Source organism: Schistocerca gregaria, chromosome 7 (genome assembly GCF_023897955.1).
Source record: "Schistocerca gregaria isolate iqSchGreg1 chromosome 7, iqSchGreg1.2, whole genome shotgun sequence".
NCBI lineage: Eukaryota > Metazoa > Arthropoda > Insecta > Orthoptera > Acrididae > Schistocerca > Schistocerca gregaria.
Genome location: NC_064926.1, coordinates 95,353,967 through 95,374,669, shown reverse-complemented (window position 1 = coordinate 95,374,669; position 20,703 = coordinate 95,353,967). Strand labels below are relative to the sequence as shown.

The following is a 20,703-nucleotide window of genomic DNA, read 5'->3' as shown; positions in this document are numbered from 1 at the left end:
CAGTCTTCGAAGAGCAGCTGAACGGAATGTATAAGGTCTTGAAAAAAGGTTATTATACGAATATCAATAAAAGTAGAAACAAGGACAATGGAATGTAATCGAATTGCATCAGTCGATGCTAAAGAAATTAGATTAGGAACTGAGGCACTAAAAGTAGTAGATGAGTTTTACTATTTGGGCAGCAAAATGACTGATGATGTTGCAAGTACGGAAGATATAAAATGCAGACTGGGAGTAGCAAGAAAAGCATCTACGATAAACTGGAATTTGTTAAAATGTTATAAAATAAATTGGAGTGTTTCTGCTATAAAATAATTCTGAAGATTTGATGGGTATAGTAACTACTAGGGATGTGCTCTATCGAGGTGGATAAAAAATAAATGTAGGAACAACTTGACTGAAATATGTAATCGGTTGATAAGATATATCACGAGGCAACACGGAATCGTGAATTTGGTAATAGAAGGAAATTTGGGGGGTAAAATCGTACAGGAAGACGAAGTGTTGGGCAAAGATAAAGAGACTTGCACAGGACAACTAGCGTGGGGAGGTCTTGGAAATGAAGACCACAACAACAACTCAAAGCAACTCTTAACTAGGAAATAAGGCTTTCAGCGATGATCGCCGTGCGTTTGCTTGAAATATGCGCAACTCCTCTGTGTGTGAGTAGTCGATCTTCCTCGTGTCTCGCTGGACTGGCGCTATGATATTTATAAACAGTTTAAAAGTGACAGAGTTCGGATTAAAAAAATCAGATGTATTCGAATTTGGAGGTGAGCAAATAGTTTTCAAACAATTAAAAAAAATTGAGTGGCTTTCTGCCACGTCACAAGTCAATCAAAATGGCTCAGAAATTACTCAATTTTCTCGCTATTGCACTTCAGTAGTGGGAGTGTCATTGACTTCTTTGTTCGGGAGAGCTGTTACTTTTAAATATGGAGTATAAATACGTAGATTCGAAATGAATTTCCAGAAGAGAATAAATTCGATTTCAAGATATAGCATGAAAAAGTGAAAAAAAAGAAAATAATAATCTGTTTATCTATTTTATTTCTACAGTGCGTACATTAAGGTAAAGGTCGTGTACCACATACCGCCTGTCGCTTCCTTCTCGGTCCCTCACCCCTTCCAGAACTTATTTTATCTTAGTTAAATCTTAAACAACTTAGAGCTGACAGATTCTGAAAGTAAACGTCATTGTAACTTCATTTTATCAATTTCAGTGGGAAACAAGTAGTTTTGGAACTGTACATTAAAAACATTTTAAACAATTGGCAATGAAAGTTTGGCTGCACTCACTGCATCAGTGTAAGGAACCACACTACACTCCATAGGAGTAAGCTTACATTTAAAGTTATTTAAATAAATACGCATTATACTGTGTGTTCGTCTCGCAATCCAGGAGAGGAACATCATATTTATTTATCTGCTACTGCTAATATTCAAAAGCGTACAGAATGTCACATAGTTGTCAAATTATCGTGAACCTGAGACTCACCTGAAGCTCCCGAAAGGATAGTGCATTCTCTTTGAATCAAATATAAGGAATGAATAGAGCTACTTGTATTTCTTTTTGGCATTATCCTCATTGATGATAACACACGGGATGCCTTCTGCTTTGGGATTGCCAGAATTAACTTCTGCTATTTCTAGCTTCTTATTTGTATGTACATACATATCACCCCGGATCCTAGAACTCCTGAAGACAGACATTGACTGTGGGAATTGTATCACAGACACAGTCCCTTTGACTATTCAGAGATGTAACTAACCCCGCCCAAAGATTTAAACAGCCTTTCATGACCAGACGGAGGGCGTCCGGCAGCCGATCAGTTCCAGTCATTCCACCAGGAAGGAGGTACACGGCTCATGTTGTCTGTAGTTCAACCATGCCTAGATGGTCAATACCGCAGTTCGATCGCGTCCGCATTGTTACTCTGTGCCAGGGAGGCCTCTCAACAAGAAATGTGTCTAGGTGTCTCGGAGTGAACCAAAGCGATGTTGCTCGGACATTGAGGAGATACAGAGAGACAGGAAATGGCGATGAATGCCTCGCACAGGTCGCCCAATGGCTACTACTGCAGTGGATGACCGCTACCTACGGATTATGGCTCGGAGGAACACTGACAGCAACGCCACCATGTTGAATAATGCTCTTCGTGCAGCCTCAAACTGTGCGCACTGGGCTACAGATGCGCATCTTCACTCCCGACGTCCATGACGAGGTCCATCTTTGCAACCAAGACGCGATGCAGCGTGGTACAGATGGGCCCAACAACATGCCAAATGGACCGCTCGGGATTGGCATCGCGTTCTCTTCACCGATGAGTGTCACATATGCCTTCAACCAGACAATCGGCGGAGACGTGTTTGAAGGCAACCCGGTCAGGCTGAACGCCTTACGCCTTAGACACACTGTCCAGCGAGTGCAGCAAGGTGGAGTTCCCTGCTGTTTGGCGGGGAGGGGGGAGGGGCATTATGTGGGTCAGACGTACGCCGCTGATGGTCATGGAAGGCGTCGTAACGGCTGTACGATACGTGAATGCCATCCTCCAACCGATAGTGCAACCATATCAGCAGCATATTGGCGAGGCATTCGTCTTGATGGATGACAATTCGCGCCCCCATCGTGCACATATTGTGAATGACTTCCTCCAGGAAACGACATCGCTCGACTAGAGGGGCCAGCATGTTCCGCAGACGTGAACCCTATCGAACATGCCTGGAATGGACTGGAAAGGGCTGTTTATGGACGACGTGACCCACCAACCACTCTGGGGATCCACGCAGGATCGCCGTTGAGGAGTGGGACAACTTAGACCAACAGTGCCTTGATGAACTTGTGGATAGTACGCCACGACGAAGACAGGCACGTATCAGTGCAAGAGGACGTGCTGCTGGGTATTAGAGGTACCGATGTGTTCAGAAATCTGGCTCACCGCCTCTGAAGGTCTCGCTGTATGGTGGTACAACATGCAATGTGTGGCTTTCATGACCAATAAAAAGGGTGGAAATGAGGTTTATTGTAATTTTCTGTACAGGTTCCGAATCTCTCGGAGCCGAGGTGATGCCAAACTTTTTTGATGTGTGTTTTAATGCCATGCAGCTTTATTTTTTGTATCATATTGTTTACCTTGCACTGGCGCGAATACACACACCTATTTTGCGAGTTTTGGCCACGTCAGTTTGTTGTCTTAGTGTATATTTTAAGCGTGCTGACGGCGGGTCCCGTGTGCTTGCAGCAGAGGCAGCTGCCGGTGATGGTGTACCTGCACGGGGGCGCCTGGTTCGGCGGCAGCGGCGTCTCCGTGCTGACCGGGCCGGAGTTCCTCATGGACCGCGACATCGTCCTCGTCACCTTCAACTACCGCCTCGGCGTCTTAGGTCAGTACCTTCCTCCTCTTCCTGCATTTCCGTCGTTTTTGCTCTTCTCTCTATGGGTTTGTAAATAAGTGCAGACATAACAGCGATTGTGATGATGAATCATTTGGTTTCTTTCAAGTTGTATACGGAAATTGCAAGACGGTGACAACAAGCAGTTTGACCTGTCTTGTGGAGGTCAGATGAGAAGCACTGAGTACCCCTACATTTGCCCACCCCGCTACATTAACGTCCTTTCTTTTTATTCAGGATTTCATCTGTGAACAACATTACCCCCGAGGAATTATAGATGCAGTAGGTTCATGGTTTCTCTATTATCCCCACGATGGAAAGCAGTGTCTGTGAGTTTCGTATCCATCACGTTAAAAAAAGGTCTCATAATTTCTACATCTACATTAATACTCCGCGAGCCCCGGCCGATGTGTCCGAGCAGTTCTAGGCGCTTCCGTCCGGAACTGTGCGATTGCTGCGGTCGTAGGTTAGAATCCTGCATCGGGCATGGATGTGTGTGATGTCCTTAGATTAGTTAGATTTAAGTAATTCTAAGTTCAAGGGGATTGATGATCTTAGATGTTACGTCCTATAGTGCTCAGAGCCATTTGAACCATTTACTCCACAAGCTATCTGACGGTGTCTATTTTCCTACCACTAAATGATCCCCTGTTTCCTGTTCCACTCGCAAATGGCGCTGCCAAAAAATGATTGTCGGTGAGCCTCTGTATTGGCTCTAATCTCTCGAATTTTCTCGTCGTGGTCATTTCGCGAAATGGATGTGGGAGGAAGTAATATGTTCTCCGACTCTTCCGGGGAAGTAATCTCACGAAATTTCAGTAGCGAATTATGCACAGTGCTTCTCTTGTAGCTTCTCTGTAACGCTCCCGCGCCAACTAAACAAACCCGTGCGAAAACGAGCCCATCTTCGTTGGATCTTCTCTACATCTTATCAGTCGAACCTGGCAAGGGCCCCAGAATCGAACAAGCGTCTTGTAAGCTACTTCCTTCGCGGAGGTGTCACAGTTCTTTAAGATTCTTCCTATGAGTCTCGATCTGCCATTTGCTTTTTCTACTGGTTATTCCAATTGGGGTCTCTCTGGATAGCTACTCGTGATGAAATGATCGTATGCCACTGGTGGCTGTGTGTCCCCACCTGAGGAAGTAGAGCCTCCGAGCTGCAAGTCTTTTCAGTTGTTGGCACTCTGGGCGACATGCATGTCGATAATGATGAGATGATGATGTAAACACATCACCCAGTCCCCGAGCGGAGAATATCTCCGACGCCCCTGGGAATCGAAGCCGGGCCCGCTACATGGTAGTCAGACGTACTCATCTCTCAGCTGATGAGGCGGGGACTTACTCCTAGATAGTTTATGGTAGAGAAAGTTTCCAAAAATTTGTCATCAATAGTGTCGTCGTACAGTAGTGGATTTCTTTTCCTATGCATGCGCAATACGTTAAATTTATTTACGTTTAGGGTCAACTGCCAGAGCCTGCACCATTCATCAGTCCATTGTAATTGATTCTGCAAATCGATACTGCCTCGTGGCGTTCCTAGTTTCTTGTAGACAACTGCATTATCTGCGAACAGACGACGATCAGACATGGTGTACCACAGCAGCGTTCTGTTTTAGACACTTCGTTATCTCTAATATACTTCATCAGTGTTCTTGCAGTTTGATTTCAAAATATGTAAAACTTGTCCCTTTTGTAGGATACGAGTAATAAAAAATAGTATCAGTTTACTTCGCTGAAAAGGCAGCTAATGATATATTTGAAAATATTTAGTACAGATTTGCCATTACATTTTGATTAAACTCAATACATGAAGTTCAATGCTTCGCGCAGAACTCAACAACTTTTAGCCGTAATCTGTTACCCTGCGACAGACCAAATATTGGAACCCAATCCGACGAACTTACGCAGCTGCTACCCGCCTCTGGAGCCGGTCTCTCTGACGTACGGCTATACTACGGCCCACTGAGTCCTATGTTGCGGTTGGGGTTGGGGTTGTTTGGGGAAGCAGACCAGACAGCAAGGTCATTGGTCTCATCCGATTAGGGAAGGATGGGTAAGGAAGTCGGCCGTGCCCTTTCAGGGGAACCAATCCGGCATTTGCCAAAGGTGAGTTAGGGAAATCACGGAAAACCTTAATCAGGATGGCCGGAAGCGGGATTGAACCGTCGTCCTCCCGAATGCGAGTCCAGTGTCTAACCACTGCGTCACCTCTGAGTCCTATGTGGAAATCTGTATTCGTGCAACAGTTTTCATCATTAGCATACGACTAGCAGGGCGAGGAGTGTAGGTCACGTAAAATTCTCGATTACTGGTGTTTACCCCGTTCTCCTGAGCAAGAATTTCAAACCTCTTTACACTCTCCGACTCAGTGAGAGAATGTAGCTCTGTTCATTGCGATTCGTTCTTTGGAAGGGGGTACATAGTCTTCGACAGCCACTTGGAGGTTATAGAGAAATGTTAGCTGTTCAACCATCTCCCTTAAGCTGTTTCACCATATCCCTCTACTTTTATCATCATCAGCTACAACACAAGCATATCATGTCAGTTTGCATATAGTCTTCACACCCGTCTGCACGAAATACACTCCTGGAAATTGAAATAAGAACACCGTGAATTCATTGTCCCAGGAAGGGGAAACTTTATTGACACATTCCTGGGGTCAGATACATCACATGATCACACTGACAGAACCACAGGCACATAGACACAGGCAACAGAGCATGCACAATGTCGGCACTAGTACAGTGTATATCCACCTTTCGCAGCAATGCAGGCTGCTATTCTCCCATGGAGACGATCGTAGAGATGCTGGATGTAGTCCTGTGGAACGGCTTGCCATGCCATTTCCACCTGGCGCCTCAGTTGGACCAGCGTTCGTGCTGGACGTGCAGACCGCGTGAGACGACGCTTCATCCAGTCCCAAACATGCTCAATGGGGGACAGATCCGGAGATCTTGTTGGCCAGGGTAGTTGACTTACACCTTCTAGAGCACTTTGGGTGGCACGGGATACATGCGGACGTGCATTGTCCTGTTGGAACAGCAAGTTCCCTTGCCGGTCTAGGAATGGTAGAACGATGGGTTCGATGACGGTTTGGATGTACCGTGCACTATTCAGTGTCCCCTCGACGATCACCAGAGGTGTACGGCCAGTGTAGGAGATCGTTCCCCACACCATGATGCCGGGTGTTGGCCCTGTGTGCCTCGGTCGTATGCAGTCCTGATTGTGGCGCTCACCTGCACGGCGCCAAACACGCATACGACCATCATTGGCACCAAGGCAGAAGCGACTCTCATCGCTGAAGACGACACGTCTCCATTCGTCCCTCCATTCACGCCTGTCGCGACACCACTGGAGGCGGGCTGCACGATGTTGGGACGTGAGCGGAAGACGGCCTAACGGTGTGCGGGACCGTAGCCCAGCTTCATGGAGACGGTTGCGAATGGTCCTCGCCGATACCCCAGGAGCAACAGTGTCCCTAATTTGCTGGGAAGTGGCGGTGCGGTCCCCTACGGCACTGCGTAGGATGCTACGGTCTTGGCGTGCATCCGTGCGTCGCTGCGGTCCGGTCCCAGGTCGACGGGCACGTGCACCTTCCGCCGACCACTGGCGACAACATCGATGTACTGTGGAGACCTCACGCCCCACGTGTTGAGCAATTCGACGGTACGTCCACCCGGCCTCCCGCATGCCCACTATACGCCCTCGCTCAAAGTCCGTCAATTGTACATACGGTTCACGTCGCGGCATGCTACCAGTGTTAAAGACTGCGATGGAGCTCCGTATGCTACGGCAAACTGGCTGACACTGACGGCGGCGGTGCACAAATGCTGCGCAGGTAGCGTCATTCGACGGCCAACACCGCGGTTCCTGGTGTGTCCGCTGTGCCGTGCGTGTGATCATTGCTTGTACAGCCCTCTCGCAGTGTCCGGAGCAAGTATGGTGGGTCTGACACACCGGTGTCAGTGTGTTCTTTTTTCCATTTCCAGGAGTGTAGCTAGAGCTCGTTTTGACACGCGAGCCCCAAATTGGAGTCAACTACAAACCCAACCAGGGTGGAGTCTGCTAGAAAGGCAGCTAACTACACCAGTAAATAAATGACTTCTGGACTGACCTTCCTCACAATAACAGCACGTAAACAAATGTGAGCTGGGAAAAGCTCAGTTGAAAACTAGAGCGCTTAACTAGGCATGATCCTACTGGATGTGGTACGCCTCCAACCTTCGAACTAACTTACCCAGCCAGTAATAGGCTGCGCTTAGCGTGGATTACGAAACACGGTGCAACTTGACATTTTTTTACATCATCAAACTTTTCCAGAGGTGGAAGAAATGATAAGTGAAAGATTAAAAGGCCAGGACTCACTGAGGGTCGAACTGAATATTTTTGGATTTGTGGTATGGCATTTTACCATATAAATTTTGTTCGCTGAGCCAATGGCCGACTCATAATGCTGTCATCAACCAGAAGATTCGTTTGACCACCATAGTGGCTTACTAGGTACGGTACTATTGGAGGTCGTCTGCTTTTGCTTTCCTTCATTCTGTGAACTGATTCCCAAGGCAGCTATTACAGGGACCTACAATTTATCCTGAACAGTGACATGAATTCAGATTTTTCTGACGTTATAGTTGTGACCCTTTCTTGAGATGCATGTAGGGGAAATGTTACCTGACTCTTTTTGGAACGGACGCTCTCGGAATTCCAGTAGCTAGTTTCTTCGTGGCGCACAGTGCCTCTCACGTAGCGTGTGCTGCTCTTGCCAGTAACTAAACGCGCCACTCTTCGTTGGACGTTATCTATCTGACCTATTAATAATACCTGGTGAGGGTCGCAGGCGAATGATCCGTCTCACGGATCCGTCCAACGAGTGTTTCGTAAGCCACGCTTTCGTGGCTTAATCATATTTGCTCGGGCTTCTTCCAGAGAATCTTAGGCTGCATCTGGTTTTCCTCCAAATAACTTTAAGTGGTCATTTCACTTTCGGACGCTCCACAGGGCTACTCCTAGATTTTTACTTTTGTTACTGTTTCTATTGATTTCAAATGGCTCTGAGCACTATGCGACTAAACTTCTCAGGTCATCAGTCGCCTAGAACTTAGAACTAATTAAACCTAACTGACCTAAGGACATCACACACATCCATGCCCGAGGCAGGATTCGAACCTGCGACCGTAGCAATCGCGCGGTTCCGGACTGCGCGCCTAGAACCGCTAGACCACCGCGGCCGTCTTCTATTGATTTATCGTCAACTGTGTAATCGAAAAGAGATAGACCTCTCCGATATTTCAGACGATATTTACCTTCGTTTATAATTCATAAATCTATTTCAGTTGCGCGTTTGTTAGTCTAACATTACATCAACATCTAACTTATAATCACAGTAGTGATTCCTGCGTTTCAGATGTAACATAATGATTTGCAAATAAACAAGGATATTATTCAGAAATAAAAAGACGAATATCTTAAAAGCACCCTGCAAGGCTAGTGTGACTTCTACAATGTCTAACTGAGACAGCTTCCTGCCTCTTGACGTTTTCCCCAAATTCCTGTGTCAGATAGTAACCAAAACATCTCTTTACGATCAAATTATACCGTCGTGAACACACATAGGTAAAAGATTGTGTTCTCTTGCCCTTTACACTCTCCTCTCTAACATTCCCCTTCTCTTTTCTGTTTTAATATATTTCTCCGTCAATTTCCCAATGTCGTTTTTTGGACTCCGTCTTTCTGCTCTGTATCTCTCCATCTCTATCTCCATCTTATCTTTTACTGTTAACTTTCTCTTTCTCTATTTTTAAATAAAGTCTTACTTGTTTCTGTCTTTTACTATTGTTTTTTTTGTTTTGTGTCTACTACTATTGTCTTTCTCGTTTTCTGTCTGCTGCTAGCGCCTTTCTCATTCTTACTCTCTTGTTGTTGCATTTCTCTTTCTCTGGCGCTTACTAATGTCTTTCTATTTCTCGGTCTCCTACAAACATTTTTTCTCTTTCCCGACGTCTTGATAAGATCTTCCTTTTCCAACGTCTGTTGTTATATCTTCCTCTTTCCTCATCTCTTACTATAGGATGTTCCGTAAAGATTGCAGCTTTTGAGTAACTTGCAATATTACTGATTAAATTAAACAATTTACATACTATTGCAGTGCATGCCTCCGGTGAGTGTGTATGAATACACTCTCTGCTGTGATAGCATTCGCCATCCATTGTAAGGTATTTCCGGCATCATCTGCGAAGAAGTAAGGCCGTGTTACGCCTTTAGTCCAAATACCACACCACACAGTCATCCGAGTATCTTCCGTGCCCCAAATACTGAAATTTTGCTTGTTCACAAAGCCATTCAACAGAATGTGCGGCTGCGCGGAGTGGCCGCGCGGTTTGAGGCGCCATGTCACGGATTGCGTGGCCCCTCCCGCCGAAGGTTCGAGTCCTCCCTCGAGCATGGGTGTGCATGTTGTTCTTTGCATAAGTTAGTTTAAGTAGTGTGTAAGTCTAGGGACTGATGACCTCAGCAGTTTGGTCCCTTAATAATTCACCCACATTTGAAGAGGAAGTGTGGCTCATCATTGAACATTATTTTCTTCATAAAATTGTTGTCCGCTCTTTGTTTTGCAAGCATCTCCCAATGACTAAATGTTAGGCGCTTTTCGTGATCGTGTGGCTCTGGTTCTTGTGTCCACTGGATTTTATAATCCTAAAGGTGCAGATTTTCTTTCAGAATTAGTTGCACGCTTGTTCTGTGAATACCCAGTTGTTATGAACATCAGCGAATAGATTTCACCATACTCGCAGCGACATTATCATTCGCTATGGCGATATTTTCTGCAGAACGGCTGACACGAGGACGCCAAAGTGTTTAGTGTACACAAACGAATCGGTTTTCTCAAATTTAGGAGTCAATCTATCACAGTATGACAGTCTGTTAGATGACCCATGGATTGTGACCTGAAGGAAATGAGATGTCAAGACGACAGTAGGTGTAGTTAACTTCTTTACTGAGGCCGTCGGACGTAGTTCTCAGTAGCAGCTTGGTGGAGGCGTCTAGCTGCCTCTCAGGCGATGCAATAGACGTCCGGCATTGCTGACAGGACAGAGAGCGGGTACAGGCGTGGCGTCACTCGAATGCCGCTGTCAGTGACATCTCCGGCTGTGACCGCAGCGCAGCTGACAATTCCGTGATCTCCCTCCAGCGAACGGGCGGCTCTCTCCTCCAGCGGCAGCTCTCTCGTGACTCGGGGCAAGCTGCCTTGTCCTGTGGTCGAACAGCGGATCCCGTACTGCATCCAGGATGTCGCTCCGGGTGCCACAGGTTCGTGGCGCAGGCTGCGATACCGAGATAATATTTTAGTACACGAACGACCGAGTACTTATACATTTCAGACTGTCATCGTTTAGGGCTTAAGACATGTACTCTAAACTCTTCAACATTGGCAGATGAGGAAAGGCTTTCATTCTTCGCCGGTGTGTTGCAGCGTCGGCTATTACTGCACTGTGCGCAGCTGGCTCTGCTTCATGACACCTGTCGGCCGTGTTTTGCTTCGGATTGCATAACAACCTAGAATGCCTGTCGCTGATCTCTTGCAGCTCAGTTCCGCTCTGGCATACTTTTTGACCGAATACGGTCGATATGCTGCAGGTGCATTCATCTACATCTACATTTATACTCTGCAAGCCACCAAATGGTGTGTGGTGGAGGGCACTTTACGTGCCACTGTCATTACCCCCTTTCCTGTTACAGTCGCGTATGGTTCGAGAGAAGAACGACTGCCGGAAAGCCTCCGTGAGCGCTCGAATCTCTTTAATTTTACATTGGTGATCCCCTCGGGAGGTATAAGTAGGGGGAAGCAATATATTACATACCTCATCCAGAAACGCACCATCTCGAAACCTGGACAGCAAGCTACACCGCGATGCAGAGCGCCTCTCTTGCAGAGTCTGCCACTTGAGTTTGATTATCATCTCCGTAACGCTATCACGCTTACCAAATAGCCCTGTGACGAAACGCGCCGCTCTTCTTTGGATCTTCTCTACCTCCTCTGTCAATCCGACCTGGTACGGATCCCACACTGATGAGCGATACTCAAGCATAGGTGGAACGATTGTTTTGTAAGCCACCTCCTTTGCTGATGGACTACATTTTCTAAGGAGTCCCAACCTGGCACCCGCCTTACCAACAATTAATTTTATATGATCATTCCACTTCAAATCATTCCGTACGCATGTTGTTGTTGTGGTCTTCAGTCCTGAGACTGGTTTGATGCAGCTCTCCATTCTACTCTATCCTGTGCAAGCTTCTTCATCTCCCAGTACCTACTGCAACCTACATCCTTCTGAATCTGCTTGGTGTATTCATCTCTTGGTCTCCCTCTACGATTTTCACTCTCCACGCTGCCCTCCAGTGCTAAATTGGTGATCCCTTGATGCCTCAGAACACGTCCTACCAATCGATCCCTTCTTCTAGACAAGTTGTGCCGTACGCATACTCCCAGATATTTTACAGAAGTAACTGCTACCAGTGTTTGTTCCGTTATCATATACAATAAAGGACTTTTCTTTCTATATATTCGCAATATATTACATTTGACTATGTTAATGGTCAGTTGCCACTCCTTGCACCGTGCCTATCCGCTGCAGATCTTCCTGCATTTCGCTGCAATTTTCTAATTCTGCAACTTCTCTGTATACTACAGCATCATCCGCGAAAAGCCGCATGGAACTGCCAACACTATCTACGTTGACCAAACATTCCACAGACTTTGTAATCAGTCTCTGTACAACATTCATCTCATTTTTAATAAGTTATACGCTCAATTACTAACCACAGAGAAAGCAGTGCACCGTTCAAAGCCGCCAACTTACTTGAATAGAAATGGCGGGCATTTTAAAAGGTGTGTTCTTTATGGAACATTTTTATAAGCTTTCCCTTTCTCCGTCTCTCACTTTCCCTACCTTCTTTTCATTTCTCTTCTTCATCAATACTTCTTCCACTCATATTATTCGCAAAATATGTTTATAAATTAAAAGTAAAGTTCTTCTCTGATGAGAGGAAGTCAGAACCTTTAACCATATAACTAACCTATTAGAAATGTGAGCTTACTCTGTGTTGCGATCTCACGTACTATGTTGCACGTAACCAGGCTTCCTAAGCGTGGACGACGAAGAGGCGCCGGGCAACGCCGGCATGAAGGACCAGGTGGCTGCGCTGCGGTGGGTGCGAGATCACGTGGCCGCCTTCGGCGGGGACCCTAGCGCCGTCACCATCTTTGGACAGAGCGCGGGCGCGGGCTCTGTGCATCTCCACATGCTGTCACCCATGTCGGCCGGTAAGCACCCTGCACTCCGCACTGCACGCATTTTAAGAGAGGACGCTGCACGTGGGAAGTCGTCCCGCTTCATGTAATTAAGGCAGTAAGCTGGGAAAGACTGACAGGTTGTGCTGAGTGCGTTTCGGCAGTTGTTCACTCACGAGTGTGGCCTACAAATCCTCAGACAAAACTGCGACTGTCACTACAAAAGAGGTACAAGAATGTTACTTCAAGCTCTGTTTACTCTGTACCATCGATACTTGCAGGATGAATAGGAGCATCCATCCCATTTGCATTCAGATATGTCAATTCTCCATAGTAGGAAAAGGGAGAGAGGGAAATGTCGTAGGTGAATATGGATTGGGGGGAAAAATGAAAGAGGAAGCCGTCTGGTAGAATTTTGCACACAACATAACATAACCATAGCTAACACTTGGTTCAAGTATCATAAAAGAAGGTTGTATACGTGGAAGAACCCTGGAGATACTGGAAGGTGTCAGATAGATTATATAATGGTAAGACAGACATTTAGGAACTAGTATTTTAAATTGTAAGACATTTCCAAGGGCAGATGTGGACAATGACCACAATCTATTGGTTATGAACTGTAGATTAAAACTGAAGAAACTGCAAAAAAGTGGGAAATTGAGGAGATGGGACCTGGACAAAATGAAAGAACCTGAGGTTGTATAGAGCTTCAGGGAGAGAATTATAGAACGATTTACAAGAATTGGGGAAAGAAATACAGTAGAAGAAGAATGGGTAGCTTTGAGAAACGAAATAGTGAAAGTAGCAGAGGATTAAGTAGGTAAAAAAACGAGGGCTAATAAAAATCCTTCCATAACAGAGGCATACTCAATTTAACTGAGTGTAGAAGAAAATATAAAAATGCAGTAAATGAAGCAGGCAAAAAGAAATGCAAACGTCTCAAAAATGAGATCGACAGGAGGTACAAAATGGCTTAGTAGCGATGGCTAGAGAACAAATGTAAGGATGTAGAGGCACATATCACTAGGGGTAAGATAGATAGTGCCTACAGGAAAATTAAGAGACCTTTGGAGAAAAGAGAACCACTTGCGTGAATATCAAGAGCTCAGACGGAAAGCTAATTCTAAGCAACGAAGGGAAAGTAGAAAGATGGAAGGAGTATATAGAGGGTCTATACGAGGGCGATGTTCTTGAGGACAATATCATGGAAGCGGAAGAGGACGTAGATGAAGATGAAATGGGAGATAAGATACTGCGTGAAGAGTTTCACAGAGCACTGAAAGACCTAAGTCGAAACAATGCCCCGGCAGTAGATAACATTTCATTAAAACGACTGACAGCCTTGAGAGAGCCAGGCCTAACAAAACTCTACCATATTTTGAGCAAGATGTATGAGACAGGCGAAATACCCTCAGACTTCAAGAAGAATATACTAATTCCAATGACAAAGAAAGCAGGTGTTGACAGATATGAAAATTACCGAACTATCAGTTTAAAAGCCACTGCTGCAAAATACTAACACGAATTCGTTACAGACGAATGGAAAAACTGGTAGAATCCGACCTCGGGGAAGATCAGTTTGGATTCCGTAGAAATGTTGGAACATGTGAGGCAATACTGACTCTACGACTTATCTTAGAAAATAGATTAAGGAAAGGCAAACCTACGTTTCTAGCATTTGTAGACTTAGAGAATGCTTTTGCCAATGTTGACTGGAATACTCTCTTTCAAATTCTGAAGGTGGTAGGGATAAAATACAGGGTGGGAAGGCAATTTACAATTTGTACAGAAACCAGATGGCAGTTAAGAGTCGAGGGGCATGGAAGGGAAGCAGTGGTTGGGAAGGGAGTGAGACAGGGTTGTAGCCTCTCCCCGATGTTATTCAATTTGTATATTGAGCAAGCAGTAAAGGAAACGAAAAAAAAAATTCGGAATAGGTATTAAAATCCATGGAGAAGAAATAAAAATTTTGAGGTTCGCCGATGACATTGTAACTCTGTCAGAGACAGCAAAGGACTTGGAAGAGCAGTTGAACGGAATGGACAGTGTCTTGAAAGGAGAATATAAGATGAACATCAACAAAAGCAAAACGAGGATAATGGAATGTAGTCGAATTAAGTCGGGTGATGCTGAGGGAATTAGATTAGGAAATGAGACACTTAAAGTAGTAAAGGAGTTTTGCTATTTGGGGAGCAAAATAACTGATGATGGTCGAAGTAGAGAGGATATAAAATGTAGAGTGGCAATGGCAAGGAAAGCGTTTCTGAAGAAGAGAAATTTGTTAACATCGAGAATATATTTAAGTGTCAGGAAGTCGTTCCTGAAAGTATTTGTTTGGAGTGTAGCCATGTATGGAAGTGAAACTTGGACGATAAATAGTTTAGACAAGAAGAGAATAGAAGCTTTCTAAATGTGGTGCTACAGAAAAATGCTGAAGATTAGATTGGTACATCACATATCTAATGAGGAGGTATTGAATAGAATTGGGGAGAAGAGAAGTTTGTGGCACAACTTGACCAGAAGAAGGGATCGGTTGGTAGGACATGTTCTGAGGCATCAAGGGATCACCAATTTAGTATTGGAGGGCAGCGTGGAGGGTAAAAATTGTAGATGGAGACCAAGAGATGGATACACTAAACAGATTCAGAATGATGTAGGTTGCAGTTGGTACTGGGAGACGAAGAATCTTGCACAGGATAGAATAGCACGGAGAGTTGCATCACAACAATAACACATCAATGGCATTGAGTTATAATAATGTCTACGAGTGTCTTATTCGCCGGGCTTGGAAAATATGATTTGTAGGAGCCACTGTCCACCTTCTTCCCTTCCCTTTCCCTGACAAACCCCCCCCCCTCTCTCTGGTCATCTCATTCTCCCCCTATCTATGTCCATCTGCTCCTTCCCCTATCAGTCTCCTCCTCAGCACCTTCCTCCATCACCGTTTTGTCATCCCCCTCCCACTAGGAAGTTGGTGGTCCTTACCGCCACAGTATTTATTTCCAACTAGTGGGTAGCATGTGTACCAAGTTTTGTTGAAATCGATCCAGGAGTTTAGGAGTTGCTTTTTACCTGAAGCTTTACCCGGGTTCACATTTGTCACATGTATTTCACCTATATTTAACGTACTTCTCACATATTTTTACGTATATTTCACCTGTACCTCAAGCGAATTTCACCCTGCAGTTTCTTTTTCACACAACTCAGTGTTCATGACTTCATCTCTCCTGAATCATGTGTCACACATTGACATATTTTTGCTGGTACATTCAACGGTATACGTGAACAGTGTTTGCGGAAAGTGTTGCAAATACAGTAACCAGTAAAGAAGTAATAAATTAAAACGTCACGCTTGATGAGGCAGTTTTACTGCACGAACAGCGAAAATATAGTAAGCGATTAACTTTCCTCCATTCGTAATTTTGTGGGGCGGCGTAAGTCAGGAAAAGTCGCAGGTTTGAAACTATGTCTGCGATGGAGTTTAGAACGGCGATGCACGGCGTTGTAATCACACGGTTTTTATTACGAGTGGCCGAGGAAAACATTCCAGGTGCAACGCCACTTAGAATTGGCACGAAAAGGCCACAGGACCGCCATGAAAGCACCTTTTCCCCCTGGGGCTTTGATTCCCATAGATTCCGCGGTCGAAAACGACAGTCTGCAGTGTGACTAGCGACAGGAAGTACTCCTTGGCAACCTTTGAGTCTGCTGTGACCCTCGGACGTTTCAGTCCTTCATTAAGGACATTCCGCTCCGATAGCTTAGTGGTCAGCGCTGCGGTCTGTAACGCCAAAGGGCCTGGGTTCGATTCCCGGCAGGGTCGGAGATTTTCTCCGCTCAGAGACTGGGTGTTGTGTTGTTCCCATTATCATCTCAACCATCAGTGGAAGGCAACGGGAAACCATCACTGGAATCACTTCCCTAGACGCTCATGCGGTGGACCTCTCTGACGAGGCTTCCCCCATGACCAGACCTGCCGTGAGGCAGAACACATAGTAAGTTATATGGGTATTGTCTGACACCTATGGAACGCAGCGCGACCTGTTTGTCCTCTGTGTATAGGTTGGAACCACTGGGTACCATTCAACACCGCTCGAAGCAGTTTAAACCCGATCCAAAGTAGCAAAGGGTTCTTATGCTTTTTCAGCGATCCTGTTTTGTTTCCTCCTGCCGCGTGATCACGGAGTGATGTGACGTTGACACATACCGTGAATAAATGGCGAAGTGTCCCTCTAAGTCCCACGCTGGCACCTGCCCACCTTTAATTAAAATTTAATTCAATTTAATCAAAAAATTACATGTACGGACTGGACCTGCGGCAAAGTCCTAGCGCTAGGTTTCTTTTTGCTGTGCTCACTATTGCGTTTCCCTATTTTCTGCCGTAGCACAATGCAAAACGGAGCGATTCTGAATTATGCAATGAACGAATTTCCTAAATCATTTATTAAAAGGCAACATGGCTTTTCAGTCAAAAGATGGTTTGATGCAGCTCTCGACGCTACAATATTCTGTGCAAGCCTCTTATTGTCTGCATAAATAATGCAACCCAAATTCATTGGAGCCTGCTGAATGTATTCGAGCCTTGTCTCATTTTACAATTTTTATCCTTCATAATTTCTCCAATACAAAACTGCTGATTCCTTGATGCCAGAGACATGTCCCATTAACCTATCCCTTCTTTTAGTCATGTTGTAACAAAAATTTCTGTTTTACTCAGTTCTATTCAGTATACCTTCTCGTTAGTTATTCGACCTACCAATTTAAATTTGGTCTTGTCTGAACAGTTTATCATTAGTGTTTCACTTCTGTACTACGCTATATTGCAGACAAATAGCGACAGAAGAGGCTATATTCAATGTTAATAAATTTATCTTTTTCTGAAATTCTTTCCCTGCTAGTGTCACTGTGGATTATATATCCTCGCTACATTGGCTATCGTTAGTTATTTAGTTTCCCAAATAGCAAAGCTCATCTAAAACCTTTAATGAGCTTCATGTAAATTATCAGTGGTCTTCGTACCAGAGCTGTGACTTCATGGAGTACACGATGTATGAGTTTGCAAGAATAAAGAAAAATGCTACCTAAAAGACGTCGTTCGCCTAACGACAATCCTTTACATCTAGGTTTTCCACTTAACAGCCAGGCACTGGAGTTGCTATCGAGAACTAGCGGGTTTTACGAGCAGGAAAAAGAATACGTAAGTGTTCATGGACAGCCATGAATTCCTTCCGATACTTCTAGAACAAAAAGTAATCGATAGTTATTGCAAAAATTGAAAGAGATACATATGAGCCGTAACGATTCCGATCCGTTTGGACCAAATAATGTAATCTAGCGACGTCTGGAAAGAAGAAAAAGCAGCCTCATGCTGTTACCGATGTGTCCCCAGCGGTGGGATCTACTATATCGTTATGTAGGTTAAGAGCCGTGCTAACACACATTGCAGCCATTCACCCTGGTGGGTACTCATTTGCGAGCAACTGACGAAAAAAAAATTCTAATTTTTTGTGACAAGCATTAGTGGTAAAAAAACTAACTTAAACAGTTTGGTTGCGTGATGTAATGGATACGATGATAGCTTTCTATGTAAGACGGTGTGTATTCAAATGCACTACAGCGGGAAACAGTATCCTACTGTAGCAGTGTTACTAGTGTCGTTAGCAGAAAGTAAAATTTTCACGGGTGGGAAAACGTCACTAAAAATTGTACTGAAAAGTATTGGTTTCCGTTACTAAACGCTAGACGGACGCAAAGTCTTGTACAATAACACAGATGGAATGGGTTTTGGGTGAAGCTATTGTTACTGTGGGTGCAGCCTCGTGGAGGGAAAGTTCGAGGGCATCAAAAAAACTTTTTCGATAATGCACAGACAATGGAAGGTATAATCAGAGAACATGAAAAGCTATTGATTTGTCTTGGTGATGACGACGGTTTTGGCGCTGAAGCCGACAAAGTGGAGGAAAAGGAATTGTGGAATTGTCACTGTATATTGGTGAGTGAAAAGCTACGAATATCGATTGTTTATTGCATGGTTGACTTTACAAATTGTAGAATAGGAAATTACAATCTCGGTTATTATTTATTTGTAAACTATATACCGTATTGAAAGTCTCTTCGGGTTTGCTGCCGGATCCTAAAATCAACTTAACTCGATATTTTGGCGATCCAACTGTTCGCCATCTTCAGGAAAACGCTGCTTCTGCCGATGAGTCCCGCTGAGAAATGACACCAGGCTGCATATCGACGTCCTATATACGCCACCGTTCAGTACACGGCGTATGCCCCGCCCATCACGGTTGCTGCCCTCGAAGACAGGGGGGTGGCGCCGCCCTTACTGGAACACTGTTGGCAACGATATATCGCACTCAGGACCGCACCGAAGAACGTTCAATTTTGTTGCGAGATAATACAGGATATCACGTCTTGCTAAGAGGAAACCCATTGTCTCTGTTGTTTAAAGTATCAGCCAACTTAATTTCAATCGCCTCTTTATAGACACTGTTCCAAAAAGTGGAAATTTTGGCAACTACCACAGTTTCATCAAATTTCATACTATGTCCCTCATTTAAGCACTGTTCTGCTACTGCCGATTTTTCCGGCTGTCGTAGCCTGGTATGACGACGATGTTCCACACACCTGTCATGCACTGTGAAATTAGGTTGGCTGATAATTAAATCAACAGAGACAATGGATTTCTTCATAGCAAGACGTGGAATCCTGTATTATCTCGCATCAAAACCGAACGTTCTTCGGCGCGGCCCTGAGTGTGATATACCGTTGCCACCAGTGTTCTACTAAGGGCGGCGCCACTTCCCTGTCTTCGAAGGCAGAAACCGTGATGGGCGGCGCATGCGCCGTGTACTGAACGGTGGCCTATATAGGACGTCGATTTGCAGCCTGGCGTCAGTTCTCGTGGGACTCATCAGCAGAAGCATCATTTTCCTGAAGATGGTGACCAGTTGGATCGCCGAAATACCGAGTCAAGTTGATTTTAGGATCCGGTAGCAAACCCGACGAGACTTATTACGGCGGGAAAGCCTACGTAATCATATATACAGTATCGTTTGTAGGGTATCGGTGATCATCAAACGCTTATCCTCCATATATCTTTGCCTGTGATTTGCTTTGCTTATACACTGTCTAGCCACATTAATGTGACCATTTGTCAAAATTCTCAAAAACCACATCCTGTAGCATGGACCGCTGCAAGACGCGCTGGAAGAGAGTCAACCAGCTGCGTTAGGTTTCTCAGCTGAGGATCCGTGGCGGGAACAGCCCGATGGAGGTGGTCCCACAGATTCCTGAACGGGGTGAAATCAGGGGAGTTTGGTGGCCGTGGGAGTATGATAATCTCATCCTCTCTTCTGCAAACAACGCACGTTCACTTCGAGCAGTGTGACACGTTGCGTAGTTGTAGTGGTAGATGCCATCTTATCAAGGAAAGACAAACTCCATGTAGGAGTGGACAAACTCCACGACCCACAGATGCATAACTGTTCATCCATTGTGCCTTCCAGAATGACGAGATCACTCCTGACCACAACGGTCCGTCCTGTGGCCTGGTTCTGACGACATCTGTCGCAGGATATTCGCTTTAAGATGTTTCACAGCGCACGCAGCAACGGCTCTCTGGCCAATGGAGCATAAAACGTGATTCGTTTGCATAGGCCACTTCTCGCGACTCGGTGAACCAGATGCGATATTGGGGTGCAAATTCCAGTCTTCGTTGCCAGCGAAGTCAGCATGGTGCATGAACCAGGTACCTTGTGGTGGACCACAAGCAGCAGCGTTCACTGGACGGTTGTTGGAGAGACACTGTTGGTAGTCCCTTGGTTCTTCTGGGTGGTCGGTTGCTAAACTGTTGCACACCTGTTCGCTCATACTCGTTGAACACGGGTGGGAAAAACCGACTGGGTAAAACCAACATCGGTGTTTTAATTCTGAATAACTGGTTTTTTGTGTTTGTTTGATCTCGGTTGTAACATGTATTTTCATTTTTTATGAACAATCGTGTAAAA

At 45.1% G+C, this 20,703-nt stretch overlaps 1 protein-coding gene across 2 annotated transcripts in view; it reads left to right on the top strand.

The window, feature by feature from the left end:
- Positions 1 to 20,703, top strand: part of LOC126282181 (juvenile hormone esterase-like) — a 159,917-nt gene that overhangs the window by 58,878 nt on the left and 80,336 nt on the right. For both annotated transcript variants that reach the window (XM_049981711.1, XM_049981710.1), the window contains exons 4-5: positions 3,243 to 3,384; positions 12,530 to 12,715. In XM_049981711.1, the coding sequence (XP_049837668.1) occupies positions 3,243 to 3,384; positions 12,530 to 12,715 (328 nt within the window). The remainder of the gene's footprint in view (positions 1 to 3,242; positions 3,385 to 12,529; positions 12,716 to 20,703) is intronic.